Here is a 16,193-nt window from a genome sequence, read left to right as displayed (position 1 = left end):
ATGTTTTAACCCATGTCCAGAGCAGCATAAACATATCAGGAAGGATTCTATTCAATTTTTCTAAGACTTTTTATTTTAGGGAGGGTCCCCTAAGTATGAAAATATAATAATATATTTTAGGTTCTAAAGAATATAGACAAATAGTGTAAATATATATTAAAAATTATTTCATTTCCTAAAAGCTAAATATAGAGAGAACAATAACTTATTAGCCCCAAGAAAAAGTACTGGTTATTTCAAATTTTTTTTTTTTAACCTTTTTGCATCCCTGTTCTCCTTCCCTTAAATAAACCAGTTATTTAATTTGAACTTACTTTCTATTCATTTGTCAAATAAATATTCACACTTGGGATTGCTAGCCTTCATAATTATAACATTTTTATAATTAGTCAATAATTAAAATAACATTTTAACTTCTTAATACAGATGGTTTAAAAATAAAAAGAACATGTTTTTCTATTGTGATCTTATAAATATCCTTCTACCGTGCTTGCATATTTAGAAGCTTGCTACCACTACCTTGTTTTAGTACAACTTTAGACAATGTTGAGATTCCAAAGGGCTGCCTACAAACCAAATGGCATCTGAGCAGGGTGAGCGCGTCATTTTGGCTTCTCTCACTCCCTCTAGCGTTTGCAAAGCCCCTGTGCCTGATTATCCAGTTACCTCACTGAACAAGATCTCGGCTAAGTCCTGCCCATCTATGACATCACCCCCTTCTTCAACCACTGCGAGGTGAAGCTTTAACTTCAGACTTGGAGGTGGGCTGTGTGCTGTAAACTGGAATGCTCTCCCTCGCTCACTCCTCAGTGTAGGAGTGATCCGAAGCAGGACAAGCTCAGCCTGCCACTGCCGTAGGCTTTGTGTGGACTGGACGCGGGGCTTGAGAGAGGGGGAGGTTTATTACTCCAATTCACAGTCAGTGGAATTACAGCTATAGCGGCAGTATATATGGAATTGCTTTTTCTCGTCTTCCTGGTAAGTGTTTCCCATGCTTTTCCTTATGATTGTCCCAGAAAGTTTGCTTGATTTTTACTCTCTAGAAAGAAATGACCGGGTACCATGAGGCATCCAAATTCAATGTTTGCTCTGTCACCAGTACGAGCAATGTGTGTGCATGCCAGCCAGCAAGGAAAAATTTGACTATATAGCCAAATACAAGGAGTTACTGAAAACCTCCTTTCATTTAAAAATTAGTAAATGGCTATGTTCTCTCTCATGTAGTTACTATTTAAAAAGAGCCTTATGGAAAACATTAGGTTGGAAAGTTAAATGTTAAATATTAAAGAATACAAGGCAGATTTTTTTTTTTCCCCCACAGAGAGGAAAGCAAAAGGTCTTGCTAACTTGGTGTGTACTGTATGTGTGGTATGATCACCAATTGCTGTTTTTACAACTGTGAAAGAAAATCAATAATCCCTCAGCTCATGAGTACGCAGTACATGAAAAGCATACGTCTTGCTCACAGCTAGCCGAGCTACTACTGGAGACTTACATGCCTCTGTAAAGATTAACAGCTACACCTAGATTTTAAAGCTTGCATTGCTATCCTGCCAGAGCTACTTCAAGCATCTCAGATTTGCAAATCTCAACTAGTTAATTCAACTCAGAGGAGAGGGAGACTCTCTTCCAAACCCTATCTCCTCTCCCATAGAATGTCAATATCCATTGCTTGGGCAAATGTAGTATGTGACTAGCATAGTAATTGGCAAAGTCTACTCAGAAAAACTAACAAAGCTGAGCCTGGAAGCTATGTGTGATGTATGCAGTGAATTTGGGTGGCAGGGAAAAAAATGAGTAGAGCCCTCATCAAGTGGGATATGTAGACTATCCATTCACTTGCAACTTATAACAATGAAATCTTACTATATTGAAAGAATTACTTTTATACAACAAAGCTTTCAAAAAGTAGTTAAATATATCTTCTTAAAAAAATTTTGTTTTCAGTGAATTAGATCTAAAACAAAATGGTTGCACTGAGGTAAAGAGTGCAACAGGCCTCTATTTTTCTCCACATTGAGGTGGGGGGGGGGTCCTATTTATTTATTTATTTATTTAGAAGTAAAAAGAAAAACCATAGCTATTTGCCAATTACATAACAAAATTCTTACCTGGTTTTAAAAATCAGCTATTTCAAATTTTCTTAATAAATCTATCTGCTCTAAAATGCGCACATGTCATTTCATTAGCAGGAAAGAACATGAATAAAGCCACTAGAAAAGTGCTTCAGCTGTATCAGGGCTTTTCTTTTATTCCTAACTGCATAAGAATATCCTCACCAGCATAAACATAAAGAATGAATTTGTGTGTTTTCAGATAGGACGGTTAATGCTTGCCCCAAAGTGACAGACGACTGATACTCTTTTTGAAATGAATAAAAAAAGGCCATCCTTTAAAAGTAATACAAAATATTAATATTACCACTACTACCAATATTAATATGCCAGGTGTTAATCTATAAGATTAAATCAGAGATACACCATTTAGTTTGCAAATATATGTATGTGTACACCCACAACATATACACATATATATGTATATATATTTATTAGCCTGAAATAAAAAAACAGGGTTACAAAAATGTGATTGCTTATATTTGAGTAGAAAAGTTACATCTAATCATTTTTAAATAGAGCACTGCCAAAACACATCAAGTCAAAGGATCGGCAAATATATTATTGAATGAATAAACATAATGATTTCATAAATACTGTGTTCCTATATAATACTAACCATCATTTATTAATTAGGCTTTGCATTCCTCTGTTCCCCTCCCTCTCACCTTTTAAGTCAATTATGGTTAGGTTTAAAATGCCCAATTAAATAAATACTTCCTAAACATTATCATTTGCAAAATACATAATTGAGCAGCAAATAAAGTTTTTACAAAAAGAAGAAAAACAGTAAGAAAATTTGTCATAACTGAATATGGCAGCAAAATAGAAGGGATGTTTCTTTTGCTTTCAAGTGTTAATTAAGGAGCCATCAATTCTATCAAAACTTTTTCAGAGCTAAATGAAGCGGTGTGAAATAAATATGGTTGAAATCTTGTGGCTGTCAGACTTTGTTAGCAAGCTATTAATTATCTTTACCCCAGTTTCTTCTCCAGACTATATTGCCCAATCAAATAAAAACTCCAATTATGTTCAGCATCTCTTGCCTAGGGACACAAGACCCTAATGAACACTCAGTGTCCCCAGATGAAAAATACAATTATCAGCTTTAAATATGCAAGTGCACTGCAGAGAGATTTGTCTGTGCTTTTCTTGGCCATACAACTTAAAGCTGTCTCTTCTTTCTGGATTATTTTCAGTAATTTTAAACCCTACAAAAATCAGCAGCAGAGAACTTGCCTTGTATTAATAATATATAAACGTTTTTTCTTTCTGCTTTATTTTTAATATGTCAATGTTCATACCAATATTAAATTAAATCTGGTCATAAAAAAATTGGGTTAAAACTGCCATTTCAGTGAATCTTAACTTCCCTCTGCTTTTTAAAGGTGGGTGGGCTACATCATAAAGAATGTGATTAATAGCAAGCTCCAGAACTAACTTAAAAATTCTGTGTAATGCCCCCAAATATTCTTTTATTCAACCAGTTTATTTTAATAGCATTATAAATAATTGTTAAAAGTCAAATGAAGACCACCATAAATGAAGTCAATGAGGGAAATAAGATTCAGTAAATTTTTCAAAGGCTGTAATCTCTTCCCTCCTTTTTCCCTCATTCCCCCTTCCCTTTCACCCCCCACCTTTTGCCCCAGAGGCCTTCACTGTTCTTCTCAACGGGAGGCTTTGTTGTAATTAAACCAGAGAAAAACTGGCCGGCAGCAGCCCACATCTGACTTGCGGTTTCTGAAAGCAGTGTTCTGGTAGTGTGTACCACCCCCCAGCGGGCAAAAACTCTACGGTAAATCTCTCAGCAATATTAATTCTCAAAACTGCATTTTCCTCTTCAGAACATAAAAAAAGGGTTGCTTCTCGACTCCTAACATTCTACCATTTCAAAAACTTATAAGTCGACAAACCAATTTCCAGCAAAGAGATGGTTTGTAAATGCCTTCTGAAAGGAAAAAAAAAAACAAAAACAAACCTACTTTCTTTTAAGGACCAAAATAGAAATATACATTTCAGAAAGCAATTTTCAGTTTCAGAATGCAGAGTAACATCACTAAACTTGGTAAAATATCATAATAAAAACAGTTTTGGAAGAAACCACGTTTATATTGCACAGAAAAGCAGGTTTCAGGAGTTTGATTTGTCTACTGACAAGAACTCCAGAGAAAACAAATTTTAAGGAAAAAAGAATAAAATATAATTTAAGCAGCAGCTAAAGTTGCTTTTGTTTTACATATGCAGAATCTCCTTCCTAGCACCAAAATTTAATGTCAGGAATGTATAAAAAGCTCTCTCCAGGTATTAGTGTGCTTAAATGAGAGGAGGGAGAAATTGCTCTCACACTGATGAGACAATGATAGCTTTTGTTCTTTATTCTTTCACTTTTCATGTGCACAAGTTACCGTGGCAACTTTGAAAAGAAAACCCACAGACCATATTTGGTTAAACACCATATTTAAAGTGTGCCACTGGACTGTGGATCGATCAGTTTATGTATTGCTGATTGTTTTTCCTCTTTATTTGGCTAAAATCAATAATATGCTGCTCTGACATGAGAAAACAAGGTGTTTTATAATCTTGGATGTTCTCACCAGACACCACAGTGCTTGGCATACAGTAGACCCAAATATATGTTGTACTAATGTATAGAAATTTGAATATGAGAAATTTTAAGCACCTCAACCAAATCGTACTAACAACACTGAATAGGGGTTTCACATTTGCAATGGGAAAAATGTTTGCGGTTTAACAAAAGTAAGCATAGTTTTCATTGTAGTTGCTCAAAGTCAGAGCATACTTAAAGCATGTCCCCTGCCCTAAGTTCTCTACTGCTCACCTTTACCGCTCTCTAAACTAATACCTTATTCAGTCTTTCAAGTCTTGGTTCTCTAATTTATTTAGTCTGGATTTAATATCATAAAAGGAAGCAACATTCACTATGATGAAAGATAACATCCCAGCTTGCCTTTTTGATTTAAGGATGCAACATTTAACTTTACAAGCCAAAATAAATGAAGCAGAATTCGATTCATTTATCACAAACCTGTTGGGAAAAAGCATTAGTAACATAAAAGGAAAAAGTAAAAACCCTTTGTTTTGAAACTTTTATCCCCTATATTGCACACATAAAACAAAAACTTCCTCAGGCTAGAAAACAAATGTGGATAAAACCAAGTATGAAAAGGCACACTTGCTTCTTTGCCACTCAGCAAACCCTCAAGACTTCATGACTCTCAAGAGGAGAGTTAGAAGTCCTTCTGCTTGCCTGGCCTTAAACAAAAGAATTGGAACTTTCCTGAAATCTGATGATCGTGGAAAATTTAACTACCAGACAGGCTGCTTAGAGAGCATTTTGCTGTCACTATCAACTAACCTGATGTTCTCCAGTTTTTCAGTTTAACCATATATGTAATTTATTTGAAAAACCATGTCCTTACCAAGACTTAGCACTCACAGGTTGATAATTTTGTTGTGCTTTTTTCTAGCAGCAACTTAAGCCTTCATAGATAAGTTACTTTCCTAAAATTCTAGGTTACAATTTTATAAATTCCAATTAACCTAGAAATATTCACACACTTGGATAAATTTGATTAACCATGTGGTTTTTTTTAATCTCAAGGTTTTACTCAATAATAATGCAGTTAACTTAGATTAAAAGTTCTACATGCCATTCTATTTTTAGCTTTAATATTTTTTAAACTTATCGGCACTAGGAAACCATTATATGAGGCATATCATTAAAAAGAAACTGCGATCTTCAATACTCTATACTTGGTTTAAAATTTTTTAAAAATGAGCAATGATTTCAAATCAAAATCAGTTTAAATCAGAGGTAGCAAATAAATGATTTAGTGAGTTAGCAATATTAATAGACAATATAACCTTAATCTAAGTGACCAAAATAAAAAAATACCTTCTCATCTCAAATATTCCCACACTCAAAATATTGTAGTAGCAGAGAAGGAATTGCATAAACATGCAGACTGCTTCATCTTCTTGATTTTATTTAAATATCAGTTTTCTATTCAGATATAACTTCTTAAACTATATTAATTTTCTTAAAATACCTAAAAATGATAGCATGCTTATATATTTACATACTTCCTTAAGTGTATGATGGAAATAAATTGGAGGTTTTTCACAAACTTGATAATTATATTATAAATGCAATTAAAAATACAATTTTTATTTATAAAAAGAAACTTAATAAAAATGATCCCTATTAAAATTTTGATTTACCAGTGAAGTGATTATATTTTTCTTCTTTTTTGCTACAGTTTTAAATGCAATATACTTAAGTAATGATTCCATTAAAAATAATTTTAAAACATTCCTTTAAGTAATCAGGGCTCCGTTTATGTTTTTCCCCGAGTTACCCCATTAACAATATTGTTCTAAAAGATCTTTGTTGTTGTTGTTGTTGTTCAGAAGTAATGGCCTCTTTCAAGACTATGCAGACATAAAGGCTCTGAAGTCGATGTTGTAAAAACCTGTCCAGTGACCATGGCAATGGAGTCATTTTTTCTTTTCATCATTCACATTCAACTACATGCCTCTATGTGTGTGAATATGTGGAGCTACCTCAGAAAGAGGGAAGTCTAAGCGTGGGGGCAGGATTGCTTATTTTGGAAGGAGAGATCATTACAGCCCTTAATATGCAAAAAAACCAAAAACAAAAAATACTGATTGACTATAGTTTCAAATAGAAAAGGGAGGGAGAACATATATAATATAAAACATAATCAAACATGAATTAAACCGTTTTGAGCTTAAGTAAAGGGAGTAGAGATTGGTGAGGGATAGCCTTCATGTCTGAAAGAGCATCCTTCTCTCCAGAGAAAACTGCTTGATGTTTTTGTCTTGTGTTTTAATGCAGTTTAGGAGGGAAGAGAATGGCAACTTTCTACAAATTTAATGACATTTAAGGCTTTCCATTAATCCCACATTATTACTACTATTGTTTTAGTGGCAACATAAGTGTGCACATCAAACAGAGCAGAGAAAGAAGTATCAGAATTGCAAAACAGAAAGAAATAATTAATTTCCTTCTTTTCACACTAATTTAGGGTTTTTTCCTTTCTCTAAATTAAAAATGTGAAAATTGGAACACACACACACACACACACACACACTTAGAGCTTGATTTGGTGAAATATTTATAGTTCAGATAGAAGCTTTATATCCAATTATCATGGAGCATCACCTTGGACATATTCTTGGCTAATCTGACTCTAGGAACAATGAACAGTTTTAAAATCCCCATTCATCATATTCATTTTCTCACTTTGGAATATGTCCTAGAGTATGAGAAATGCCTAATTATTGGTAACATTTTAAGTAGTTTCTCACTTAGACGATATGTATATTGTTTTAATTAGTATCTAATGCATGTTAACAGTAATTTTTTAAGCTTAAATTAAGCAAATTATTTTATATTTTGAATAATTTTCAAGCGTAGAAAACATTTACAGCAAATACTTGTTAAACTAACTTTTTCTTTATAATTTCAACAGCTTCGTTTTCCATTTTCACATACTAAGAAAGCAACAGTTTTCAAGAAAAAAAAGTGTACTATAAAAATTCAACAATAATGAGCAAAGCCCTAAAGCCATCACAGTAAAACCTCACATTAAACAATAAATCATTTAAACTTTCCTCTGTGGGCACTTTGCAATATCCACTTGAGACTACTTTATCCAAGTGCTGTTCTTTTTGTTTCAAGTTGCCTAAATAATAAATTAAAATTATCTATAATTATTTCTTAAGTTTCCTTTTGTTAATGCAGTCTATGATAGTGTTGGTATCTGGTGACAAAGTAAAAGAAACTAAATTTTCAAAAACAACAGGAAACACAAAATTTGGCCTTATTTAACATTCACATTCAGTAGCATTTGAATTCTGGAACAGATGCTATCTTTGTTGGATGCCAGGTAGTTACAGGGGGAGAAGCAAATTACTTCTGCTTTTTCACTTAGTTTCAGGGTCAAATATTTCCACGACACTCTAGTGTTTCCTACATATACAGTAAGCCCCTGAGCGGATGATCCTGAAATTCAGATACTGATCCTACCCACCTCCCTGATCCACCAAAAAAACCAAAAAAAACCCATGTATATTAGATAATGGACAAAGCAGTAATCATTAAAATCACTGGTCTCTTTGGTCAAGTCTTAAGTCTCGTTTCTGAAATGAAAAATACACTTATTGGAAATTGGCCTGTTCATGTTTGAACCTAGAGAAAAATGCCTCCTCAGGTTTTGCTATGCTTTCCCAGCAGTCATTACAAGGAGACATATGACTAGTGTCCTTTCTATTCTAAATACAGGCTTTTCCAATTCAGTTTGCTAAAAGAAAAAAATATATTCTCTTGAAAGACAAATTATGACTTTTGGCCAAGAATACCTGAGTAACTAGAGTTTTAAGATCATCAACCAGTCCTCAGAAACACCTCTATGGAGGAAGGTGGTAGGGCCCACATTCTGCATTTTGGAAAATTGAGGCCTGCAGGGCATTGAGCATACCAAAAGAAAAGCTTCTAAAGCAAACTCTTTAAACTGCAGATTGTATAACTTTGTAAACCATGTTCACAAATGTCTAAAAAGTCACAATGGAATTTTTTTCAAAAATCCTTGTTCTTTGTATACTCACCTCTTTGACATAAAATTGTTTTCTCCTTTTTATATACTTTATATTTTACATCAAAGATTTAAAAGTGAACTTTTAAAGATTGGCCTGACCTGAATTCAAAAGCCTTGGAGGGGGCTTACTGTCTCTTGAATGAAGCATCATTTCTGAGTTTAATTCTAAGTGACACTAATAATCAGTTAACAGAAATTATTTGGTGATAATCTCAACTTCATCTCTTACTTCATGTAATAAAATAGGCAGTACAAAACAAAGAGGTCATATTATCCCTTTCACCAACTATTGTGATGAAAGATGTTTTGCTTAAAGAAAGAATTGAAGTTACATTTCTAGGAAATCTCTCTAGTATGTTAAAGATCATTATTAGAAGTTCATTCAAACCTTTTACTTTCACAGGAGATGCTCAGACTCAGTATGTTTTAAGGAAGAGAAATATAAAGGAAATCTAGTATGCTTCCTTTTTTCCCCATGAAGAATATTTGAATTCAGTTTTCTTTACTTCTTTAAAAAGAATACCTGTTCTTGCATAACGTGACTACACCAGATATTCTAAGAAAGCAGCAAGAAGCAAAAGCTGGAAATAGCTATTTCACAGCAGGTAATCATACCTCAGGATGTAGCTACTGTACAAAGTTTATACTTGGATAGTGCTGGATGGGAATAAAGGTGGCGGGTAACTGCCTAAAAAACCTATTAGTATACAGGCCTTAGCATCATGAATGGCTTTCTTCATGAGGATCTGAAGTTACTATTTCTGATCACATTGCACAGAAGAGCAAATAAGAATTTCAAAGAAAGCAATTTCCACTAAGGGAATTAAGCTACACAAAAGAAACCTTCACACAGAAACTCTATCAGAAAGAACAAAAAAATACATAGGAAACCATGTGTTCTACATAGTAACAGGAAGCTGAATTGTTTCTGGTCCCTACTTTAATGAGCTTGCCCACAATGCTGAACCACCGCTGGAATGTTCATTGACAAGAGTAACCCTGATCTGGAGGTGTGTGCATCATAGGATTACTTGAATAAACAGTGAAGAACATTTCCAAGGACTAAACAAGAGTTTATAAGTCCCAGCCCCTCAGCAGGAAAAAAAAAAAAAAATTTATGTGCATTGGATTTTCACTCACGCAAAATTTATTCACATCATCCAATAAGGTAGGAAAAGTATTAAAGTCTTCTATTTTTATGCCTGAAATTAAAAAGGCTAATTAATACCTAAAAGTTCAGAAGAAATTATATTAAACAATAGATCAGTATAAATCTATAATTCTTCAGTCATGGAGAAAGTTGAATAATAATTTAGATTAGAACTTGAAAAAAATGATAAATGCACTGTGAAAACGTTGTGAGATAGAATATAAAGAAAAATGTTCACAAAGGCATTAAACCATGAGATACAAAACATCTAACAAAATGGGAACAAATGCAAGAACTACTTTAACATGGAATAGAATTTCCATGTTGGATGTATTACGTATGTAATTCATTCCTTCCTTTAAAGTAGATGAAAAAAGACTTCTGATTTTCTTGCTAGAAATACCCACCTAACAATGTTTAATAATAATAATAATAATAAAAGAAAAGAACATCAATAATCAAAGCAAATAGTTGGCTTTACTGTGATTCAGGAGCTCAAGAGGTGTTTAAAAGAATAGATTTTTTTACTACACATTTCTATACCTGTACAGTCAACTTAATAAAAAGTAGACAAAGAAATTTTGGTTTTTAAAAACAGTAACATTATTGTCTTTAAATATAATAAATTATATTCTTATATTTCATTCACTATGAATATTAAGAAAAAAATTAAATATTTGATTAGCTTGGTCAGTGACTAGCTACAAAATTTGTATCAAGCATTATTAAAATGCTTTTAAATATTCAAGGAAATTTTAATTATATTTAACATTTCAAAATAAAATGGGTTTGGGACATGATACTTTGTAATTTAATACCAGAAGCATTTAAGGTAAAGAGATTGTAATGATAGTTCCCATTGTTTGTTAGGTAGCAAAAACCCCAAGCATGCAAAAAAATTAAAATATTGAAAGTGATTATACATGTTTTAATTTCCACATGTATTTTGAATATAATTTTAAGTATGCTCATCTGATTGGTTTGTCTTTTTTTTTTTTTTAACTTCTTGCATTTTAGGGCTCTGAAGCTACCTTGTGTAAGGACCTCAACACTGCTGACCATGATCAGCCCAGCTTGGAGCCTCTTCCTTTTCGGGACTAAAATTGGGCTGATCCTTCAGATGGCACCTCTTTCAGTTACAGCTAAATCCTGTCCATCTGTGTGCCGCTGTGATGCAGGTTTCATTTACTGTAATGATCGCTTTCTGACATCCATTCCAACAGGAATACCAGAGGATGCTACAACTCTCTACCTTCAGAACAACCAAATAAATAATGCTGGGATTCCTTCAGATTTGAAAAACTTGCTCAAAGTAGAAAGAATATACCTATACCACAACAGTTTAGATGAATTTCCTACCAACCTACCAAAGTATGTAAAAGAGTTACATTTGCAAGAAAATAACATAAGGACTATCACTTATGATTCACTTTCAAAAATTCCCTATCTGGAAGAATTGCATTTAGATGATAACTCTGTCTCTGCTGTTAGCATCGAAGAAGGAGCATTCCGAGATAGCAACTATCTCCGACTGCTTTTCCTGTCCCGTAATCACCTTAGCACAATCCCCTGGGGTTTGCCCAGGACTATAGAAGAACTACGCTTGGATGATAATCGCATATCCACTATTTCATCACCATCTCTTCAAGGTCTCACTAGCCTAAAACGCCTGGTTTTGGATGGAAACCTGTTGAACAACCATGGCTTAGGTGATAAAGTTTTCTTCAACCTAGTCAACTTAACAGAACTGTCCCTGGTGCGGAATTCCCTGACTGCTGCCCCAGTAAACCTTCCAGGTACAAACCTGAGGAAGCTTTACCTTCAGGATAACCATATCAATCGGGTGCCCCCAAATGCTTTTTCTTATCTAAGGCAGCTGTATCGACTTGATATGTCCAATAATAACCTAAGTAATTTACCTCAGGGTATCTTTGATGATTTGGACAATATAACCCAACTGATTCTTCGCAACAATCCTTGGTATTGTGGGTGCAAAATGAAATGGGTACGTGACTGGTTACAATCACTACCTGTGAAGGTCAATGTGCGTGGGCTCATGTGCCAAGCCCCAGAAAAAGTTCGGGGGATGGCTATCAAAGACCTCAATGCAGAACTGTTTGACTGTAAAGACAGTGAAGTTGTAAGCACCATTCAGATAACCACTGCAATACCCAACACAATGTATCCTGCTCAAGGACAGTGGCCAGCTCCAGTGACCAAACAACCAGACATTAAGAACACTAAGGTCATTAAGGATCAGAGAACCACAGGAAGTCCAGCAAGAAAAACAATTGTAATTACTGTGAAATCTGTCACCTCTGACACAATTCATATCTCTTGGAAACTTGTCCTGCCCATGACTGCTTTAAGACTCAGCTGGCTCAAATTGGGCCACAGCCCAGCATTTGGATCTATAACAGAAACAATCGTAACAGGGGAACGTAGTGAATACTTAGTCACAGCCCTGGAGCCTGATTCGCCCTATCGAGTCTGCATGGTTCCCATGGAAACCAGTAACCTCTACCTATTTGATGACACTCCTGTTTGTATTGAGACTGAAACTGCACCCCTTCGAATGTACAACCCTACAACCACCCTTAATCGAGAACAAGAGAAAGAACCTTACAAAAATCCCAGTTTGCCATTGGCTGCCATTATTGGTGGGGCTGTGGCCCTGGTGACCATTGCCCTTCTTGCTTTGGTGTGCTGGTATGTTCATAGGAATGGATCACTCTTCTCAAGGAACTGTGCATACAGCAAAGGCAGGCGAAGAAAGGATGACTATGCGGAAGCTGGCACTAAGAAGGACAACTCCATCCTGGAAATCAGGGAGACTTCTTTTCAGATGTTACCAATAAGTAATGAACCAATCTCAAAGGAGGAATTTGTAATACACACCATATTTCCTCCTAATGGAATGAATCTGTACAAAAACAATCACAGTGAAAGCAGTAGTAACCGAAGCTACAGAGACAGTGGAATTCCAGACTCAGATCACTCACACTCATGATGCTGGAAGACTGGCAGCAGACTGTGTCTTGGTTTTTTTTTAAACCTAAGGAAAGCGATGGTAGGAACCCTGTTCTACTGCAAAACACTGGAAAAAGAAACTGAAAAAGCAATGTACTGTACATTTGCCATATAATTTATATTTAAGAACTTTTTATTAAAAGTTTCATATTTCAGGTTACTGCTGCGATTGATGTAGTGGAGATGCCTGAACACAGTTCTATATTTTAGTATTTTTTAGTAATTTGTACTGTATTTTCCTTGCAAATATTGAAGTTATAAACCATTTACTTTGTGTTCTACTGAGTAAGATGACTTGTTGACTGTGAAAGTGAATTTTCTTGCTGTGTTGAACAATCAGGACTGCATTCACATGAGATTCTTGTAGTATAAGCACAGGCCATTTTTCACTTTGGTATTAATAAAATGTAATAAAAAAACCTGACTGAATGAGAAAAATTACATTTCAAAAATATTTATGAAATAATGTTCCAATTATTAAATTTGTATTATCCCAGTGGCATTCAATAAATCGAAATATGTGAAGTAATGGGCAATATCAAATTTGCTGCATATCTCCATTTTTACTCTAAGAAAATTAGATATCCTTAAGAAAGTATATCTTCTGAACTGAATACATCAGCGGGCCTCAAAGGAGTGTGAGGTCTGTTGTTAAAGCCATTGTTGACAATGCTTTGAGAATAAAGGACTTCACAAAAACAATAAAGTAAGCATGTTTCCAAGTTAGGGGGGGAATTTGTACTTAGGAAAACATAAAAACTTAGACTTGAATAGCATAGTGAACACAGATACCAGAACTGCATTTTGGTCTTACCTATACCATCCTGATTTTTGAAAAGTGAACTCTAAAGACATAATTGTTAGTGTTTATAATGTTTTTTATCACAAAGGACGTCAAACAAACTTTACACATATTAGAAAGGTAGCATAACCATAAGAAATTCCCCTCAACAATGCAGAGAAACTAGTACTCTAAATAAGTGAGAATTTAAAAGAAAACACTAGAAATCACATTTAGATTTGGTTTATGTGAAATATTTTAACACTGTACATAAACGTTCGATTAACTTTCACAATGATCAAGATTACTGCCCATTACTATCACAGTTTTACAGATATTACATAATGAACTTGTAACATTTCTTTCAGGCTTCCTACTGAATTGTGAGCTATTACTTGTTTAAAAACCACATCACTTTTCTGTTGCCATGATTTTTTCCAACAAAAAACCAAAGTGCATTGTACGCCCTTTGGCCAGTCTTGTATGTGCCTTGATCCAATGCTACATGTATTCAGCTTTTAAAATTTGACAAATTTTTCATACTTCCTTAAATATGAAAAATTATGGTCTTATTGCTGAATAAAACAAGGAAAAAAGTACAAAATAAATGTGCTTGCTTTTTCGAGACTGTGTTACTATCACTAAAGTAGCAATTTGCCCAGTACATTAGTTTAAGGTCCCCCCTGTATTTTTCTAGGTATAAAAATAAATGTTGGCTACAAATAAAAAAAAAATAGCAACATCTTGAGCTTGTGTATCATTTTACTTCAAAGAGTTTAGTGTTTCATGCATAAATTAATTTCCTAATAGTTGTTTGGAATACTCTTATTTTACTTACTTATTCTGTTGCTGGGAAACCAGGAGTGGTTCTGTGACCTTTCAGTTTATACACTGTTCCCACTCTCCTGATTGACAGTTTTTAAGGTGGTCTTTGAAAAACTAATATTTTTTAAATAGCTTTTTGGTACTGTGATTTGGCACCAGATGGTTTGAAATCTCAGATCTACCAGTTACTAGGTATGTACTTAAAAACAAATCACTAGTTCTTCCTGACTTAGTTAACTTATCTATAAAAATGGGGTTATTAATAGCACCCACTGCACGGGGCTACTGTGAGGATTAAATGAGATGACATGCGTGGAAACTACAATGTTCGACAAGTAGACATTACAACTATTTGATCAAGAAAAGTTAGTCATGTGTTCCCAGGAGTTTGCTAGATATCGCTACTTCTATTACAAACAACTACCTCCAACTGCCTAAGGAACCACATTCATTATTCATTTGCCATCTTCAAATGTTTACCAATAGTTTCTCTATTGCTTCCTGTTATGGAGGTTAGCTGTTTTCTAGGAATAATTTAGCAGAAATAAATGTGATTAACATTAAATGCAGGAAATGTTTTCTAAAGGAAATTTGACTTTGCTTCCGAAGGTTTTCAATAGTTAGCTGCAGTTCTGTCTGAAGCCAGGAAAAGGGCTGAATGGTTCCATAAAGACTCTATAAACCTATGAGTTTATAAAAAGTCAAAAGCAAAGAGACTATATTGACTATTTTCCAGTTAGTGTATCTTTCATGACCATAGAAATTTTATATGTATTCTAATAGATTCATTTTAATAATTTTACCTGGGATAAATCAGAAATAGGTCTTACACCAGCAAATAGGGACAGCACTGAGAGGCTAAACCTTTATTCTCTACCTAGGCTTGCTCTGAAATCCAAATGTGTTGCTGGAGATTATATATATATATCTCAACACATATATTTTAAATATATATATTTATATATATTTCCTTCAATAGAACAGCAGACTACAAATCAACTTAAAGATTACTAAATTACAGATATATTTGCATATATCCAAAAATATTCATAATTTTTATTGATCAGTACTAACAGAAACTGAAAATATCCAATCCAGAGTATAAAGTTCATAGATTTAACAAAAATACAACAAGGGGAGTTACAAAAAAAATGGGGGGAAAATCACTCCCTTGCTGATTGTTTGACAAAACTCAGAAATTGTTTTTGGATGCAGCCACTTGTAACTGCATTAAAACACTGCATTTGCACTCTCATTCCCTATTAAAAACAACACTGTGCTGTATATTTTAGCAAGTCCAACTTATTAAAAAGTATTCCCCTGTGCCAAAGGAACTAGTAAAAAACTCTGATTTATAAACTACAGTTTCTGAGTAAAGCACACTTTACAGCTACATGCCAACCTGACAGTTTTCATGAGGAATCCAAAGAGACCCAGGTGCTTAAAATACCTGATGTTGGGTGTTAAAGGAACCAATATTCCACTAAATTTACTTTAAGATGAGCTCATCTGCTGTTGAAAACAGTAGTAGCATTTAAAATTATAATTCCTTTCTCCTGCTTAGCATGATTAGCAAATCTTAATTTATCATAGTCTTGGAATTAAAGCTACTATATTTTATGCTTTTGGACTTTGGTTAAATTAGCAAA

At 34.1% G+C, this 16,193-nt stretch overlaps 2 protein-coding genes across 2 annotated transcripts in view; one reads left to right on the top strand and one right to left on the bottom strand.

Annotated features, from left to right (window-relative positions):
• MACROD2 (mono-ADP ribosylhydrolase 2) overlaps nt 1-16,193 on the bottom strand; it is a 2,155,137-nt gene that overhangs the window by 1,760,949 nt on the left and 377,995 nt on the right. The gene's annotated exons all lie outside the window — the stretch shown is intronic.
• FLRT3 (fibronectin leucine rich transmembrane protein 3) lies at nt 736-14,415 on the top strand. Its single transcript, XM_054574075.1, has 2 exons — nt 736-978; nt 10,926-14,415. The coding sequence occupies exon 2, from the start codon at nt 10,969-10,971 to the stop codon at nt 12,916-12,918; it is 1,950 nt and encodes a 649-aa protein (XP_054430050.1). The 5' UTR covers nt 736-978; nt 10,926-10,968; the 3' UTR covers nt 12,919-14,415.

Source organism: Pteronotus mesoamericanus, unplaced genomic scaffold, assembly GCF_021234165.1.
Source record: "Pteronotus mesoamericanus isolate MK-2021 breed Mesoamerican mustached bat unplaced genomic scaffold, CSHL_Meso_final contig_25, whole genome shotgun sequence".
Classification (NCBI taxonomy): Eukaryota; Metazoa; Chordata; class Mammalia; order Chiroptera; family Mormoopidae; genus Pteronotus; species Pteronotus mesoamericanus.
The sequence above is the reverse complement of the archived record's forward strand: the minus strand, read 5'-3'. Positions and strand labels throughout refer to the sequence as shown.